The sequence below is a fragment of the Rhagoletis pomonella genome, unplaced genomic scaffold (assembly GCF_013731165.1).
Source record: "Rhagoletis pomonella isolate Grant_MI unplaced genomic scaffold, Rhpom_1.0 Rhpom_scaffold_00043, whole genome shotgun sequence".
Taxonomy (NCBI): Eukaryota; Metazoa; Arthropoda; class Insecta; order Diptera; family Tephritidae; genus Rhagoletis; species Rhagoletis pomonella.
The window spans coordinates 255583-274148 of NW_023458597.1; the positions used below are offsets into that span (position 1 = coordinate 255583).

At 34.6% G+C, this 18566-nt stretch overlaps 1 protein-coding gene across 1 annotated transcript; it reads left to right on the forward strand.

Moving 5' to 3' along the window:
* Positions 1 to 13548: 13548 nt before the first annotated feature.
* LOC118749757 lies at positions 13549 to 13978 on the forward strand. Its single transcript, XM_036484537.1, has 2 exons — positions 13549 to 13655; positions 13713 to 13978. The coding sequence occupies exons 1-2, from the start codon at positions 13559 to 13561 to the stop codon at positions 13976 to 13978; spliced, it is 363 nt and encodes a 120-aa protein (XP_036340430.1). The 5' UTR covers positions 13549 to 13558.
* Positions 13979 to 18566: the final 4588 nt, after the last annotated feature.

Sequence of the window (18566 nt, forward strand, 5' to 3'; positions counted from 1 at the left end):
GCAAACGTTTAAAGGACTACGATTTGAGGGCATGCACCTGGAATGTCTGGACCCTTAATGGGGAAGGTGCCTGTGCCAGGCAGGTTGCTGTCCTCGTAAGGACAAAAGCTGACATCACCGCCATCCAAGAAATACGTTTATGGTAAAATTGTGGAAAATGGGCGTGGCACCGCCCACTTATGATCACATATATGTATATCGGTAACTGTTCTACCAATTTGTACCAAACTCGGTATGGTTATTGTGCTTGCCACATAAAAGAAAAACGTTGAAAATTATTGAAATCGGACTAAAATTACGGCCGCTTTTCATATAACGGTAAATTTCAGAAATGTTTGAAACTGCAATATTTCGAAATTTAAGGACGCTTATTTACTCAAAATTGATACACCCCGGCTTACCATCTAGCGGAAGGTTTCCGAAAGGTGAAAAAATATATATTTAATACTTGCGCCGGGTATTTAATGTTCGGCTCCGCCCGAACTTAGACTTTCTTACTTGTTTTTTATAATATTAGTTTATATACTATTTGGACCTAAATTTGGGTTCTCTTCAAACCCGTTTTGGCATATTTTGCTAGTTTCTATTGCTCGAATGATTGTTTTAATATCCTTTGTCTCCTGCGATCGACCAGCAACATTGAGTTCAATCGTTTTCCAGCGAATCGGTCCTCAAAACACTTAATGGGTTGGTGAAATCTATCTCCTACCTCGTCGGTTTCTGTTGAAAGCTGTTGCTCGTAAAAGTCAAAGTGACTGTGTATCATGTGGATTTTAAGCAACATGTGCACATCAAAGGCGTCAAAAGATTCCATCAAGTTCGCAATAACAATGGCATATTCTGGTGAACGATTTTTACACAGAACATGTTTAATTAAAGACCGAACTACATCCCATACAACGGCTGCTGTGCCATCAAGAATTTCCAAGAAGCCTTGATCCTTCATTAATCTTCTGATGTCCGGTCCATTAAGCACACCTGAAATAAAAATTATAGGGTACTTAAAGCAAGAGAGAGATATAATAAAATATATGAGCGAAAATCTCTCAAATGGGCCACCTAAAATTGGACGGTCAAGATATTTTCGCACAAGTCACTTTATTCGGTTTACAACCATTTGAGAGATTTTCACTCATATACAATCAAAAAACTACCTTCACGGATTTTTTCAACGGAAAGTTTTGGAAAGGCATTATTTTTCAAATATAGGAATGCAGTTTCGTTGACTCTAACCAACTGTTTGATGTAATCCTTAACAACACCAAGATTGATATGTAAATCGGGAAGCATGATTTTATTAAGCGCTATCAAGGGCTCGTGAACTATATTGAATTGACCAATCGATTGTTCTTTCTTTTTGGCCAATCTCATTTGGTATAGTGATTGCATTTGGCTCTACTATTCCAATGACAGAACAAAGAACAGTATTTAGTGTAGCCCGTTTGCATGCCTGATAGTAGTGAGAGAACTTTAAAATCACAGTTCACGCGCCACCTGTGCTCTTCGTACTTGATGCAATCTAAGATTAATTGCATTGTTTCGTATGATTCCTTTATTCCAACCGCATACAAGATGGGAACGGGTTTCTTGCTACTATCGCGATAGAGCAAGACTGCTTTCAAACTTCGCTTTGATGTCTGAATAATGAGACGTAATTTTTCGGGTTTATAGTTAGTAATTCCCATTTCATTCATCAAACCTGAACATCAATGCAATAAGCCTGAGTGCCATCTTCCGATAACTTGAAATATGGCATAAACTGATCTTGTCTATGTTTGTAGGCCGTTACTTTTACTCCTGGTGCTAAAACATTCACGCTTTTCAGTTCTGATGCCAAAATCATTGCGTTGTTATGGGAGTTATGGGGTTGTTATGTAATTTACGCACCATGCGGTTTAGGTGTTCTTGGGATATGAAAGACGGTAAATTGTTTTCAATCGGAATGTAATTAGATCCATCATCAAGGGGTAATGGCATTGCCATAGACTGTTTGCAATCATAGACAGTTTCGAGTTCGGATGGATGATTTGGAACTTGTAATGCATCACTATGTGCAACAGGGAAATTTCGGCTCGGCACACCTTTGTGGCCGACACAAGACCGATCTATTGAATTAAATATTTATGAGTATATGTACGTACATATATACGCATATATCGATTGCTGAGTGGAAGATCGACCTATCTCAGCTGCCGATTTAAAAACGCCCTATCTCAGCACATTTTCAATGTATTTTGAGATAGGGCGTTCTTCAACAAAATTCTGAGGTATGATGTTTTCAATAAAATTCTGAAATAGTGCGTTCTTCAATCAAATTCTGAAGTAGGGCGTTGTTGAAAAGTTTTCTGAGATAGGGCGTTTTCGAACTGGCTGCCGAGATAGGTAGATCTTCCACTCAGCCATCGATATACAAATGTTAAGTTTGTTTGTTCGGTGGAGAAAACTAAAAAAGTTCTGCACCATTTTTTTTTTTTTTTGGACATCTGCTGCAGGTTTTCCAAGGTTGGTTATACTTAGGCGTGGTACCTTCCAAGCATACAGAAACTTTTACCTATTTCATACACTCAGCAATTAAGGTGAGGGCAAACTATACATAACTTCATGGTTTTATTTAAATTTACTTACTTTTTCGATTGGACCCAAATGTATTGTTGGTGCATGCATAACAATTTTCAGCTTCGTGTTTTCCGGGATTTGTCCAAATCATTGGTAAACCGAATGGTAACGAAAATCGTTTTTTTGTCCACCAAAAATTCATGGCAATAATGCACGAAATACATGTGAATTCGGGAGTGTATATATTTTGTGCAGGTTCAGATTGTATAAAGTACCATTTATAACATGCTAGTGCATTTTTATTTGAGACTTATTTACGTTGGTCTGATTTCAAAACGAATTTACCACAAACGAAACAAAACTTGTTTAATTTATTGCAAAGCTTTTTAAATTTTTTCATCTTTAGGAGTTTCCAAAGACAATGATATGATGAATAAAAGTTTTTCGCAAAATTTTCGATGTTTTTTATCAATTAATATGATATATTTCGGTTTGTGTTTTTTGGTTCCCAACTTATGTGAAATTACTCAGTCACATGGGCGTAGCCAGGTAGGGGCAGGGGGGTGCTCGAGCCCTCCCCCCTAGCTTTCAAATTTTCCTTATATATATATAAAATAGTACCCTGAACTGCCAGCTTAATAGGGTCGATTAACTACACCTTTTGTTTCCAATTATCCTTCTGGAACATGTCAAAAATATCCTTTAAAAAAATTATCCTTCAAGATTTTTAATTTTGAATGAGTTTTGAAGAATCTTAGTTTAATTTAAATCTTATTATTATATATAAAGATATTAAAGGATAAAAATTTCAAAGGATATTTTTCAAATTTTCTAATTAATACTGCCACAATTAATAATAATAATAATCCTAACGGCTTTTACCCTCGATTCCCGCCCATCCGCACGAGGGGCGCAGTCCGCATGACATACGGAACCAGTATTTTCAATTTTTGCACCGATAGGAAGGAGTTTGTTAAGTGTCGAGATCTAAACCTGTTCAGCTACAGAACTAAATTCACCAGCCGATTTTATGTCTTTATATTAATGATTAATTTATTGAGAGAGGACCGTATTGATTTCTTAATGCTGAAAAGCGGATCTGATATATCAAACGTGCTGCAATGAGAGTTAAAATCCTGGCATATGCAACGGAGTGGGTCGTGCAATTCACAATTAATTATACAAGCTTTCAGAAATAGGGGACAAAAGTGTCTAGATACCCGGGAGGGAACATTAAGGCTAACTTGGCCCAGAAGAAGCAGACTTGAAATTGAGCCTGTTAGTAATTTAACTATAACAATTAAGATAGTCTAAGTTCGGGTGGAGCCGAACATTTAATACCCGGCGCAAGTATTAAATATATGTTTTTTCACCTTTCCGAAAGCTACCGCTAGATTGTAAGCCGGAGTGTATCAATTTTGATTAAATTAGCGTCCTTAAATTTCGAAATATTGCAGTTTCAAGTATATCTGAAATTCACCCTTATATGAAAATCTGCCGTAATTTTAGTCCGATTTCAATCATTTTCAACGTTTTGCTTTTATGTGGCAAGCACAATAAAAATACCGAGTTTGGTACAAATTGGTAGAACGGTTACCGATATACATATATGTTATCATAAGTGGGCGGTGCCACGCCCATTTTCCAAAATTTTACCATAAACGTATTTCTGGGTAAAGATTTGTTGCAAGCATCAATTTTGAATAAATTAGCTTCAATATTTACTGATTTATCGAAGATTTTGTATTTCTCTAAATTACCGTTCTATGGGATATGGGCGTGGTTATTGTCCGATTTTTTTAATTTCCGGCCATTTAGTATGCTGTACCAAGGCCAACAACTGTGCCAAGTTTGGAAGAAATTGGTGCAGCGGTTACCAGGATATACACATCTAACCATAAGTAGGCGTGGCTACGCCCATTTTTCAAAAATTTATAATATTCTTATTTTTCGTCTGAAAATTATTGTAAATATCAATTTTGAGTGAATTACCTTCAGTAATTCCTAAAATATCGCAGTTTTCGTATTTCTGGAAATTACCGTTATATGGGAAGTGGGCGTGGTTACAGTCCGATTTCGCCCATTTTCAACACCAACCTACCTTGTATTAACGGAAACCTACATACCAAATTTCGTTGAGATATCTCAATTTTTGCTCGAGTTATCGTTTACACGGCGGACGGACAGACAGACGGACAGAAATACATGGCTTAATCGATCTCTCTATTCATTCTGAGCATTTATGTCTACATCTATCTCGATTCGTTTTGGCTGTTACAAACAACCGTTATGTGAAAAAAATTAATATACCCTTGTGCACAAGTGCGTTCCTGTATAAAAATTGTACCAAGCATTTGCCTGCGACTGGAAAGTGTAGGAAGATTAATAAGTTTTAATGGGCTCGTATAAGGTGGAAGGTTATATTATGGGAGCTATATGTTATAGTCAACCGATTTCCATGATTTCCAGAAATAGCTAAAGTAATATCAAAATACAGTCACGTGCAAATTTTAGTTAAATAACCTTTAAACTGAGGTAATTATTAACAAAAAACCTAAAATTTAAGCAGATTTTCAAGCACTGTTATCTCGAAAACCAAAGCCAATCTGGAAAAACGGAGGACGCCATTGAATTTAGAAGATCCCAGTTAAGTAAGATCAGTTATCAAAACCTTCACCCATAAAAAAATTCAAAACCAGAGCACAGTGTTTTTAACGACGAAAAATTCACTTTCAGAACTCTAAAACTTCCCCCCTAAATATCTCAAAATTTTGACGTGATACGGATTTTCTGAAAACGCCATCGTAATCTAGAGACCAAAATTAAGTTTGCGTATTTGGCCGTTTAGCTGTGATATTTTTGCCTCCCTACTGTGTAATACCCCTGCAAAAAATTGTGCGACTAATCCCTAAAGAGAGTATTCCGAGATTACTCTCAATCGGGTACAATAGGGCATTAATTAGTCGCAACTAGTCTCATACTGGTACTATTGGAGATCAAATAGTCTCGACTCATCTCTTATGGGTATAATTGGAGATCAATTAATCCCCAACTCATCTCTAACGGGTACTATTAACGATTTAATGATATGTACGCACTTAGTCAATGCAATTTGATGTGCGGCGTTGGCACGCAGAGAGAGTATTCGTCTAACAAAACTGAGCACCCCGGTTCGAATCTCAGCTGGCGCAAATTTTTATTTTTATTTTTTAAAAGTGACTAGTCGCTTTTTATACCCGTTCGGGTATAAAGGTGAACAATTAGTCTCTTCATAGGACATGCTCGAACAAAAGCGAACAGTTCATTCCATATAAAGAGATCAAAAGTGGTATTATCCTTTGCGATTGCTCCCGGAGTCATCCCGGATTAGTCCCATTTTTTGCAGGGACGAATTAAAGGTCTGCATCGGAATTCAGTTTGCTTCACTGTGAAGTTTTTTTCAAATATGTAAACTACTCATACTCTAACAAAGAGGGCATGGAAGGAAGAGAAGTGAAGATGTTGAGCGCTGTATACATAAAAAAAAGTACTCAAACAAATTATGTTCCGAAATAAAGAAGAACATAAATCAGCAGTACCATGCTGTTAAACTTCCACAAAAAATATGTTCCTTCACAAGTATGTTTTGAGTATTTTTGGAAGTTTTCGTTTAATGCTACATAATGTTAATGTTAGAGCTGACACTTATGTTAAATAGCAAACATGGAGAAACAATGTAGGGCGCTCCGAATATTTAGCCAACCGCATATTTTTATAAAGAAAGTGGACTCATTTTATCCAGAGAACCAATTTTTATTTGTACAATAAGATACTTTCATTTCCCAATACCAGGCGCACATACATATGAAGTAGCAAGCTTTCCCTATGCATACATTTGTTTGTAGAAGTTTTTAATTCATTTGTAGAAGCCTTTGGAAATTCACAAAGTTGAATTTTGGAAATTTAAAAATTTATACAATATTCTGCTTATAAATAGAAAACTTGCTACTTCACATGTATGAGCGCCTGGTATTGGGAAATGAAAATATCAATTTTACAATAAAAACTGGTCATAAAGACAGGTCGCGGGAAAATGGACAAAAATTTTTTGTTACAGTGAAACCCGCTTAAGTACCCCCGCTTAAGTACCTAACCTGCTTAAGTAACCAACATTTTTGGACACCGTGAATTTTTTAATGTAATCAGAAGAAAATCCCTCTCTTAAGTACCTCCCCGCTTATTTACCCAACCCGCCCAAGTACCTCAATTTTTCGTACCCCATTTACAATTTTACGTACAATTTTCCCCTTTTAAGTGCTATTTTAAAATTCCTTAAAATATTTACGTATTTTCAAATACAGTAGCAGCGCTACACACCTTCGGTAAAAAAAATTCTAAAAAGTCAACGGAAACTTTTAGCCACTTGAAACTTGCATATTATTACACTAAAATTGAATGGGCTATAAAACTGCCCTATAGGGAAAACACGAACTAGTGAACCAAATTTCTAGTTCAGTACTAGTTCTTTTTCGCCAAAAACGAACCTGTCCGATAGTAACTAGTCCCGCACCAGGCCAAAAGCAGTGAAATGTGGTACTTCCACTAAACTATTTTATTTCAAATTTTAAACGCAGGGAAGGTAATCATTATGAGAAAAATAATTTAAATCAGCATTTGATCATTATTTTATGAATTATTATTGAGTTTTATTTTTTCGCTCAAACGGAAATAATTATTATTTGATTTTTATTTTTGGGATTACAAATAATGATTATCTTATGATTTTTATTTTTTCGCGCAGAGATTATCATTAATTTTGAGTTTTATTTTTCCACTTAAAAATAATGATAATTTATAAAATTGAAAAGGTCCTACAGACGCAACCTACTGAAATTTTGACCTGAAAAGTTTGGGTCTTATTCCTCTTATAAGGGTGCGGCTACATCTCAAAAGGATACGTCGGTAATCACGCTGGTGTAGTTTTTGAGTTGCTTAATAATCATTATACTTAGTGATTCCATAAACAAAGGCCAAGATCCTGAAGGACAATTGAGAAAGGCAATGCAGTTGCAGAAAAAGAGGCATTTAAAAAAAAGCGTCAAAATAATTATCACTCACTAAATTTGTTTAAAAATGCAAGCCACCAGAGCTACCTTTTTTTTAAGAAAAGACAAATTAATTACAAATTAGCTACCTTAGTACAGTCAGCCAATAAAATTTAGGTACAACGAATTTTTTACAATACGGGCAACTATTTTTTTAATATTTTAGTTTTCGATAATTTTTTATAAAAATATGGCCAATTCTACAACAAAATCCCCCAAAATCAGAGCTCCAAACCTTGAGCAAAATTTAAGAAAATTCTGCAAAATTTCATTTAAATAATTCACTTTCTATTTACGCTCTCTAGAAAAATTTTTTAGCCCATTCAATTTTAGTAAAATGAAGTGCAAGTGTGAGGAAGCTAGGACTTACCAAACAACAAAAAAAAATTGCTAAATATCAATGGTAAGTCCTAGCTACCTCAAACTTGCACTTTGTTATACTAAAATTTAATGGGCTAATAACTGAGTACTTAACTTTTTTCTAAATAGTGTAAATTGCAATACTTGGATGTAAATTCGCAGAGTTTTCTTTAATTTTGCATACGATTTGGACCTCTGATTTTTGGGGTTTTTGGTGTAGAATTAACCATATTTTAATAAAAAATTAGGGAAAAATAAAATATTTAAAAAATAGTTGCCGGTATTGTAATAACTTCATGTATATCTTATTTAAGTTAAGTACGACAAAAACTTTTGAAGTACTTCATATACATATAAGCTTAAAATGAACTGAATTTACTTAAAAATCAATATGCTTAAGTTTAGACAAGTAAGACAAAGTGAACTAATATTTTTACTTTTAAGCAGAACGCACTTTCGTTTTTTACTTACTACTTAAGTTTAATACTACTACTACTACTAATGTGGTTTATAAATTTTTAATAAATGCATTTAAACATTTGTGATGGTATTGTCCTTCCTTCAACCGATCGTATTTAATATAGAAGGGAAATGTTTCGACAAGCCTGATTAGAAATGAACACTTCCAGAGATATGCAGATGGAAAATTCGGTTTATTTGGGAGGTGCCACGCCCTCTTTTCCAATAACCACAATTTTTTCCCTTGAGTATGCGACTGTTTTCATGTATCTCCATACCATGTTCGAGTACTCTACCATGAATACTTCCAGAGATATGCAATATGAAATATTCGGTTTTTATGGGAGGTCCCACGCCCCCTACACCTAGCGGTACGAAATATACTTTACATCCGATTCCCATACCTACAAATATACACAAAAAATTTCATAAAGATCGGTCAAGCCGTTTCGGAGGATTTCGACCGAACACCGTGACACGAGATTTTTATATATTAGATTTTTACTTAAGTTTTCATTGCATAATTACGTTAACTTAGTAAAAATAAAGCTCTTTGTTACATTTGCAGATTTTTTTTGGTGTATCGATTAGCTTTCAACTCATGCGCAAAATGTGATTACGTAAGTGTGCTTATGAGTTGGACGTAGCTGATTTAGGGTATTGGTCCGGCTTCCAATGAACCTATATGTATATATAATTTTTTTTAGTTGTTCGTAGTTGCCAGGAGAAGGTTTTACGAACGAAATTTTTTGTGCAATTCCTTAGGAACGTCTTTCGAATGGAAAAATAGAAAATTCTAAGTGGAAAACTCGGAAAAATGCGAAAGAACGCGAAAAATTTGAGTTTTTTTCGACGAAACTTTGCATTTTATCGCATGATTTGATGATTTTGAACGATGTAAAGGTGGAAAATTCGTTGTGAAGCTTGGAAAATTTCGGATAATTGTGAAATTCATTGAATCTATTGGGAACAATTTTCTCCTATGTTTCATAACCGATTCGAATGGTTGCTGCTTTTTTGGAAAGGTGTTTAGAAGTAGGAGTGCACAAAGTCTTCATTTTTGCGATACGTGGCGCAGGGGTCGAGCTACGCTAAAAAATGCATTGGTACGTAGGTAGCTTATTGTCATATAGGATATTTTTTCTGATAGGTGGACCAGATACACATCTATTGGAAAAATCTTATTTATGGCGCGACTTGCTTGAAATTCGGCACGTAGGTAGCTTATTGTCTGGGTTAACATATAGCAGGGTTGGGCATTTTTGCACTACCACTGAATTGCACTATCACTGTTTATTGAGTGATAGTTAAAATGCAGAATTCATTATCACTGGAAATTTAGTGATAGTGAAAAACAAATTGCATTATCACTAAATCTTTAGTGATAGTTAGAAAAGACTCACTATCACTAAACTTTTAGTGAAACTAGCCAAGCGAAGATAGCCAATTTACATGTGTAAATGGAAAACGCCAATCCAAAGTTACGTTATTTGTACCCAAGTTTAAAGTAATAAAAACTCCAAAAAAGCACAAAAGTGTAACGCTGTTACTCTTAGGGCCGTTTTCTCAAGTAACCTGTCACTTTAAACCTCACTTTATATTTAAAGGTTGCATTAAAATTTATAATTATGTCTAAAATAAAGAATTTTATTATCGGTTTTAAATTGGTTTACAACCAAGAAACATACATACGTCAAAAACCGATAATAGAAATGCTCAACTTTAGACATAGCTTTATTTTTAATCCAACCTTTAAATATAAAGTGAGCTTTAAAGTTAAAAGTTACTTCAGAAAACGGCCCTTAGTATTAATACATGTCGTTGTTGCTAATTGAAAGGGTAGAAGCAATGCGGTTCAATATTAACTTATGCTATGCATGTACTAATAGGTAGGTGCATGTACTTGTAGGTATGTTCGCTATTCTACATAAATAAGGATAGTGATTAAAAGAGATGGTTGCAAACAATGTAAGAATATTGAATATTAGTTTAGGAAAATGTTATGTACATATGTATGTTGGTATGAATTTTCATTTTCAAGTACATTTATGCGAAAGAGTGATAAAACAAAGTGGGGACATTTTAATGAGCGCTTATCTTAGCAGTGAAGTTGCACATATGTATGTACCATGTGCAACTTCACTGGCTTATAATGAAAAGCTACCAAGTCTAATTTTTAGCAAGTGTCCTACAAAGTTATGAGGTCATATTGATATACATTTTCTTAGCAATCACAACACAATTGAAAATGTCTAGAGATTTATGACTATGACAATTGCTGTATTTTTTGTAAACGAGCGAAAAAAGAACGCTCAACTCGGATAAAATTTCCTTTTAGCTACTTAAGCAACCCTGCTGGTAGCTGGCAAGAAACATGTGATTAGTTTAACGGGATTTAGACACAAAAAACAATAGAGATTAGTTATTATGCGAGGTATTTGCGTAATATATATACTTATTTAAAAAATAAATCATGTATGTACGAAAACAAAAAATTCCCTCTCCAATTTCCCAGTAATAATTCACAATAGAGCAGTTTTTTCACTTAACAACACTACTCTTCAGGTAGCGTATTTTTTAACCGACCTGGCTGAACTCGGATAAATAGCCGAGTTTGTGTTGTTGCTTTGCGTGTATTTCGTTATTTAAGCGAGTGTTCTTTTGTAGCTCGATTGCAAAAGAATGGGCCTAATATGGCAGTTATGACACCTTGTAAATTACCAAATTGTTTTTATCTCTTCTTTAATATTTTAAAAATTGTACTTAGCAGCGTGTTACTCTAAGCCGACGATATGTAAGCATGCATATGTGAGTATATACGTAAACTACCCAATTTGTCTAAGTGGGCAAAAATCGAAAAATTCGTTATCTGCAATGTGAACTTGTTTGGTTTTTTTGTAAAGACAATTTATCCACTAAAAAGAATTAAACAGACATTTCCCTAAAAAATTAATTATATGCCGCCAGGAAGCCGTTAAAGTCGACAAATTTTATACTAAGGATTTTAATAAGAGCATAGCCATGTCAAAAATATATTCTTTGAAATAAAATGTTGGTTTGACGCTTCTTGTTTCCATATAGATAGTAGAGAATTACAGGAATTAAAATTTTGGAATAAAATTAAACACAGGGTGTCCCTGCGGTATTCCAAAACAACAATTTTTTTAAACAAAATTTCAACAAATGCTAAATTTTATTGGAATGAATAAAAAATATATGTAAAAATAGGTTATTTTTTATTATTTTATTAAATAGTACGGGTTTTTAGCTTTCAAAAGAAAAAATAAAAACCTGCTAATTTTTTGCACTTTCTGAAGTAACGCGTTTTTCGCTAATGCATAAAATAATTTCTTCATTTTTTGTCTGTGCCTTGAGATCTGCACGATTCGTTTCATTTTCAAAAATGCAGTGTCAGATTAAAAAGCTTGACCTGTAGACAATAGAAGGTTTATTTTCTTTTAAAGAGTTGCCACCTGTTCAAAAATTAGATTATTAAAAAATTTTATTAAATTTCTTTTATAAGTTAAATGAATTGTTAGGAGATGGGTATCAATCGAAGTGTGTATTAACTACATGCAGCGAGTTGTCACCTGTTTAAAAGATCAAATTCAACTTGAAGTAAAGGAATGAGGTAGTTTAAAAAGATAGGTATCACCATAAGGGGGTCAGACGAAAGAGGTTTAAGAAGATTTTAGCTTAAAAATATTACGAATAGGGTTGCCACCTGTTTGTAAAGTCGAATTTAGTTAAATTAAAATAATAATTACGTCAAACCATAGGATTACGCCATCCTATTTGTTATTTTATATAAATACATACATTGTCAATCAGTGATTTGTCCTGATTACATTCCTTTTAAATTACTGGACTCTTAAATTAACTCAGGAATATTTTTACTCTTCACTTATTTCTTTCTAAATATGTCGAAATTTTTCATTTTTCTGATACTCATATTGTTATACATACTTCAGTTACTTTATTCCCTTAATTAAAGTGAATTTAATTTTTAAAACATGTGGTAGCCCTTTTACGTGCCGTTTAGAAGAAAAATATTTTCAAAACTAGTTCAATTGATACCCATATTGTAATATCCAATTCATTTGGCTTATTAAATAATTTTAATAAAATTTGTAACTGGTGGCAACCTTTTTCAAAAACAAAAATCTTTATTGCACATCCACAGGCCAAGCCCTGTCATTTGACACCTCACTTTTGAAAATAAAACGAACTATATGTACATACCTATGTAAAAGCCACAAGAACCCAAATTTTCAACTTCAAACTGCATTTACAGTGAAAGTGGAAAAGCTATCCAAAAACAAATTGCATACTTGAGTTTAGCGTCCTTAATTTTACTAAGAAGTGAATTTTTGTTTAAATCCGTCCATAATTCTATTTTTGCCCACAATTTATATGGAAGGGAAGCACTGTGCGACGTCGTTTCCGACTCATTAAAAAATTTGTTCGTAACGACGTCGATTCTAACACGTCCTCGCTCCGTGGTAAATTGGGTAGTTCTGCGGGAGTATTATACGTAAGTGTTAGTACAATTAAGTTTACGCTACTGCAATGGAGTTATTGAAATGTAATATTTAAGTGAGCACTGTTTTTGGATCAGTACCGCCTTGCGTTACAAGATGGAACTCATTGTATGATTCGGTTCAGAAGTTAATAGAAGTCAAAAACAGATTAGGTGAACTATGCTATAAGCTGGAAATTTCTACTTTCAATGAGGAAGAAATTGAGTATTTGGAAGAATATGCAAAAGTAATGCAACCTATCGCAGAAGCCATCGACTTCCTTCAAAGAGAACAAAATATGTTCTTTGGTTACTTTATTCCAACTTTACTGTCCATCAAAATAAAAATGCGACGTTTAGCTTCCGAAAACTTAAATATTTGACGGAAACTAATATTCAAATGCAATCAAAGCTAATGCAAAGGTTTTAAAAATATTTTAGTTTGCACTCTGACTCTTGGGATGCAGTTATTGCAGCAATTCTCATTCCTGATATCAAACTAAAATTTTGCAAAACTTTGCTGGAAAGTGCTGAATCCCACACTCTAGAAGATGTTCGGGATAAATTTAAAGAATATGCGATGAAGTTTAAAAGACAACCGGAAGGGGAAGATAATAATTTACAGCCTTCCATAAGTGCTAATACATCATTTCTCGAATTCGATGAGGAGTCTACAGGTATTTGATTAAAAGAAACCAACCTGCAAAAGTTTTGTAAATAATTTGCTTTTTTAGATGAAAATCGGTATACATGTTGCCATGGCGGAGCTATAACAACTGAAGTCGTTTTGTACCTGAATGACGAGGATAGGAGCATTGAAGCTTTGCATCGCTTTCCTACTGTAAAAAAAATGTTTGTAAAATATAATACACCTCTTCCTTCATCTGCGCCAGTGGAAAAACTTTTTTCCTTTGCTGGGATTGTCAATCGATCGACAAGGCAAAATCTTTCTGACCATAACTTTGAAATGTTGGTACTAAAAAAGGCAAATAAAAAATGAATTATGTCTCTTCTAAAGAATATTGTTTATTTTGAATATATTCCCCCTTATTCTAGAAGTCGAATTTTCGTAATTCGTAATAAAAATCCATATGCTGCACCCCTTGCGGAAACATGTGCAGCATTGCCAGCTATCAGTTGTTTTTCGAAGATAGCTTAATGAAGGAAAACAAAGTGGAAAGGAATTAATAAAACACCCATGAAGTGCTTATTTATAGAAAAATTGTTGACTTAACATATTTTTAAGGAAACGAGGGATTCTATTGCATTTGCAATTGTAGCAGTGGAGTAAGAGCGCGCTATGGGAATGATTTCACAAAGATATGCGGAGCTGTCGGGTATAGTAACCATGGGCGCATCTATGTCAGCTTATGGTTGAATTGTTGAACCACAAGTCAGAACTCCTCCTATGCCTGAAGAACTGGTTCTCAAACCAGTTAATGCAATCAACAACAGCTTCTTCCAAGCCATTGAAAGCATGCACTTTGTTAGGTCCACCACCAGTTGCACTTGCTTCTGCCTTTGGCCGCGCTTACTAAGTAGAATTCTCCTTTCTGTGCTGCCGGAGAAGCGGGGCTTCCGCATGTCAAAGGTATACAACACTTCTTGTGCATATCACTCCGGCTACGCCATCCACAGTATTTTTGCGCAGAACCCACATCGAAATTTTGCAAAAAAGTGCATAGTGCAAACCGGATTTATTAATAAACTAGTGGTCGAAAATTTGAAACATTTATTTTAAATTTAATTTTAATCCTTTGGTTACACGTGATGTTAAAGTGTTTGGATTCGGGTTATGCGTTTGGACACAACAACCGCAAATCATTGTACAAATAACTAAACCGGACCCAAGTTTCTTGATAACAAAGATTCTTTTGTACCAGTTTACATAAAGCAGTGGATAAAAATATACGTATATGTGAAAAGCAAATTTATTTGTTTACCACTAGTATTTCCTGCAAACACACATCGCTTTACATCTTTTATCTCGCCTCCGACACAGAATGGTTTTCGTACAAAATTACGCAAAAAAAAGCTTACTCGTTCGTTTTTAGGCATGCCATTGTTAGAAATTTCGAAATTTCGAAGATACGATTCGGATTGCAGCATACTATTTCTACGATTCGTAGCAAAATCCGAATACGAAAGAGTTGCAAAAGAGGGGTGTATTTCTTTTCACTGCTTCAGCTAATATAGTCTTACTTTATTCTTCAAGAAGAACTATGTCATAAAAATAAAGCTTGTTTACAGCCAAAAGCAATGTCATTTTACTGAAAAATTTTAATTATCAATAAAGGTTTTCACTACCACTAAATATCAAGTGGTAGTGAAAATTGTTTTTCACTGTCACTATGGGTTTAGTGATAGTGCAATTTGTTTTTAACTATCACTAAATGTTCAGTGATAGTGCATTTTTTTCACTATCACTAAAATTTTCAGTGATAATGGATTCTGCATTTTAACTATCACAGTGGTAGTGAAAAGCGTATTGCATTCATTTTTTAGTGCATTGTGCCCAACCCTGACATATAGGATATTTTTTCTAATAGGTGGACCAGATACCGATCTAATTGAAAAAATCTTATTTATGGTGCGACTTGCTTAAAATTTGGCATGTTGGTAGCTTATTGCCAGAATTAACATATAGGATACTTTTATCTGATAGGTGAACCAAGGACCGATCTATTCCAAAAAATCTTATTTATAGTCCGATTTGCTTGAAATTCGATACCCGTATTATAGATATGCGTAAAATAGAATTGAGTCATTGTTTTAGAGTTCGAAAGGTATTTAACTTCCCACTAAGGCTTAGATTAAAGCAAAAAATCTCGACTACTACCTTTGCAAATTCCTGCACCTTTGCTTGATCGTCACCTATTCATTTGTTGAACAGGAAAAACTGATTTTGGGAAGTTTGAGAATTAAGCAAAAGATGCTATAACCTTCCACTTAGGCTTAAATTAAGGCTTGAACTTCTGACTTCAATCCCTGATTCCTGCACCTTGACCATAAGGTCACCTATAGTCATTTGTTGAACAGCTAACAGTGGTTTTTGCACTTTTTTCAATTGCATAATTTTCCAGTATTTTTTTATTGTTGGGCGATAAAAAGTAAATGAGTATAGGTGACCATCACGGCAAGGTGTAGGAATAGTATTTTCAGGGATAGTAGTCTGTAGTTCTAGCTTTAATTTAAGCTTAAGCTGAAGGTTCTACCACCTTTTGTTTCCTTGCTAAAGCTTCTCAAATATTGCAAAAAACGCGATTTTCTACACTTTCACCACGTTTTTTCTCAAAATCTGGACCCGATGGAAACTTTGTACTTACGGATTCGTAATCAGCACAAAGAGTCTATCAAAAACAGTTTTAACATTTGCCGCATCAAAATCGGTGTTGCCCTATGCCCGACACTAATTATACAAAGAGAAGCTCCTTATTTTTATAAGAGGTGATAAGAGGGGTAAGAACGGCTGTACCGAATTTTGGACACCTACTGCAGACTCTCGATATATTAAGAGAGAGTGGCATCACCCATATATATCTCTGGAAATATATCTCTGGAAATATTTCTAGTAGTGTCCTGGAAATTGGTATAGAGATTTTGGGGCTAATGGAAAGGGGGGCGTGGGGCTTTCAAAACTGAAACTTTTATCCATCTGTAAATCTATACATAGTATAAAGGAGAGTCGAGATTCTTTGAACACGGTAATCTCGAAAACTACTGAACGGATTTTCTCTAATAAACTCTGTGTCGACAGGAGAGGGATCTTTTTTTACTTAGAATATTAATAGGTCAAATGAAAGGGATTGGCCTCTAGAAAAGCACTAGTATTTTCCTTTTAATAGGGTTGCCACCTGCGTAGGCATCAGTTCTGTACCGTCACTGTCAAACGAAAAGACTTTGCCTCTACATGCAATAATGTATTATTTTTCTGAGTAGGGTTGCCACCTATTAAAAAGTTAAAAGATGTTCGCCGTTCGTTGGATTACAAAATGAGATACCAAATGAAGGTGCATGGCCTTCGCATGTACAAAAACTTTTTTATTTTTTAAGTAGGGTTGCCACCTATTCAAACTTACTATTTTCTATACTTAGTATAAAGGAAAGCTGAGATATTTTTACCACGCCGCTGAACGGATTTAGACGAAATTTTTTATGTATAATTTGTATCGATGGGAATTTTATCTTTAGTACTTTTGAGTTCCTATAGGGTTACCACCTATATAAAAAATTATAAGACCCGCACTTTTCGTAGGATTACCATAAATGAGGTGTCAAATAAAATGGCTCGGCCCTTAGATGTTCAATAATGTATTACTTTTTGAGTTGGGTTGCCACCTATTTAAAAATTACTATTTCATTCGAACATGGTATGAATACAAAAAGGTAAAATGTGAAGTGAAAAGGCTTGCCCTCCAGATGTTCAATAATTTATTATTTTTTGAGTAGGGTTGCCACTTTTCATTGGACTAAAATATGAGGTATCAAGTGAAAGAATATGGTCTCCGCATAAGCTTTTATTTTTTTTAATGGGGCTGCCACCTATTTAAAAATTAATACCTACCATATAATAGGCGCTTTCTTCAAAATTCAAAAAAGCGTAAGGAGCTGATGCTTTTTTTGTTTGCATATGTGAGCATGAAAGGGCGTACGCAGCTAATCGGAAAGGGGCGAACTAATACGAACTTTATTTCACAATGCTAGTCTTCTTGGATTTGCTGCAAATGCATTTAAGATATCTTCCTCCAGCTCCCTTTGTTTCTCCTTTACTAGCTTCCTACGCGCACTTAACATACACAAACCTATAAAAATATTAATTTTTAAATAAAATTAAGTTAGCAGCTTTTCACATCTTTCTTACTCTGAATGGTTTTCCTTCATTGTAGTCCTCAACCATGTTTTAACTCTTCTTAGAGTATTAAAGGATCTCTCTACTGTTGCTGTTGTGCATGGCATTGCAAGTAGAATGTCAGTCGCTTGCCTTATTTTTGGAAAGAAGTCCAACTCGTTGTAGGCCAGAACCAAATCTGTTGGGTCTTTGTTCGGTTCTTTCCAACAATTAAACCAAAGCTGCAGCTCATGTTCAATACCTTCTAAATTATAAAGAGAAGTTGCATTCTCGATTTCAACTTTGAGAGAGAGAGAGAGTTGCTTAATTAAAAGCTGCATTGTTTTCCTCTGTAAATCTTTGCTTAATTGAAGATATTAGAGAGTCAAGATAAGGTAGGAAAATGGCTCGTCGAAGGTACTCTGATGGCGTTGTAAAAGGAGGATTCATTTTACTTGTTTGCTTTTCTGCAACTCGAGGCACGCAAATATCGTACGAAGCATTACGAGCTAATTCTTTACATTCAATTTCTTCAAATACAACGTCAGGTTTTGATCTGTGCTTTTCATTTGTGTGCAAAATTTTACTTATTTGCTCTCTGCATTTAATAATGTGGTTATTTATGGATTGCATAGCATTCACAACTGGTTGAAGAATACCATAATATCCTGCAACTATGCTCATACAAATTATAAAAACGCTTCTACCAGCTGCACTATGTAACTGGAATGCAAGTTTCCTTGTGGCACCATTTCCCTCC

Excerpts from the sequence above, each read along its gene's own strand:
- LOC118749757 (XM_036484537.1), top strand. The coding sequence starts at position 13,559 with ATGAAGTTTAAAAGACAACCGGAAGGGGAAGATAATAATTTACAGCCT. Across the intron at positions 13,656-13,712 it reads ATTCGATGAGGAGTCTACAG|ATGAAAATCGGTATACATGT; the intron begins GTATTTGATTAA and ends TTGCTTTTTTAG.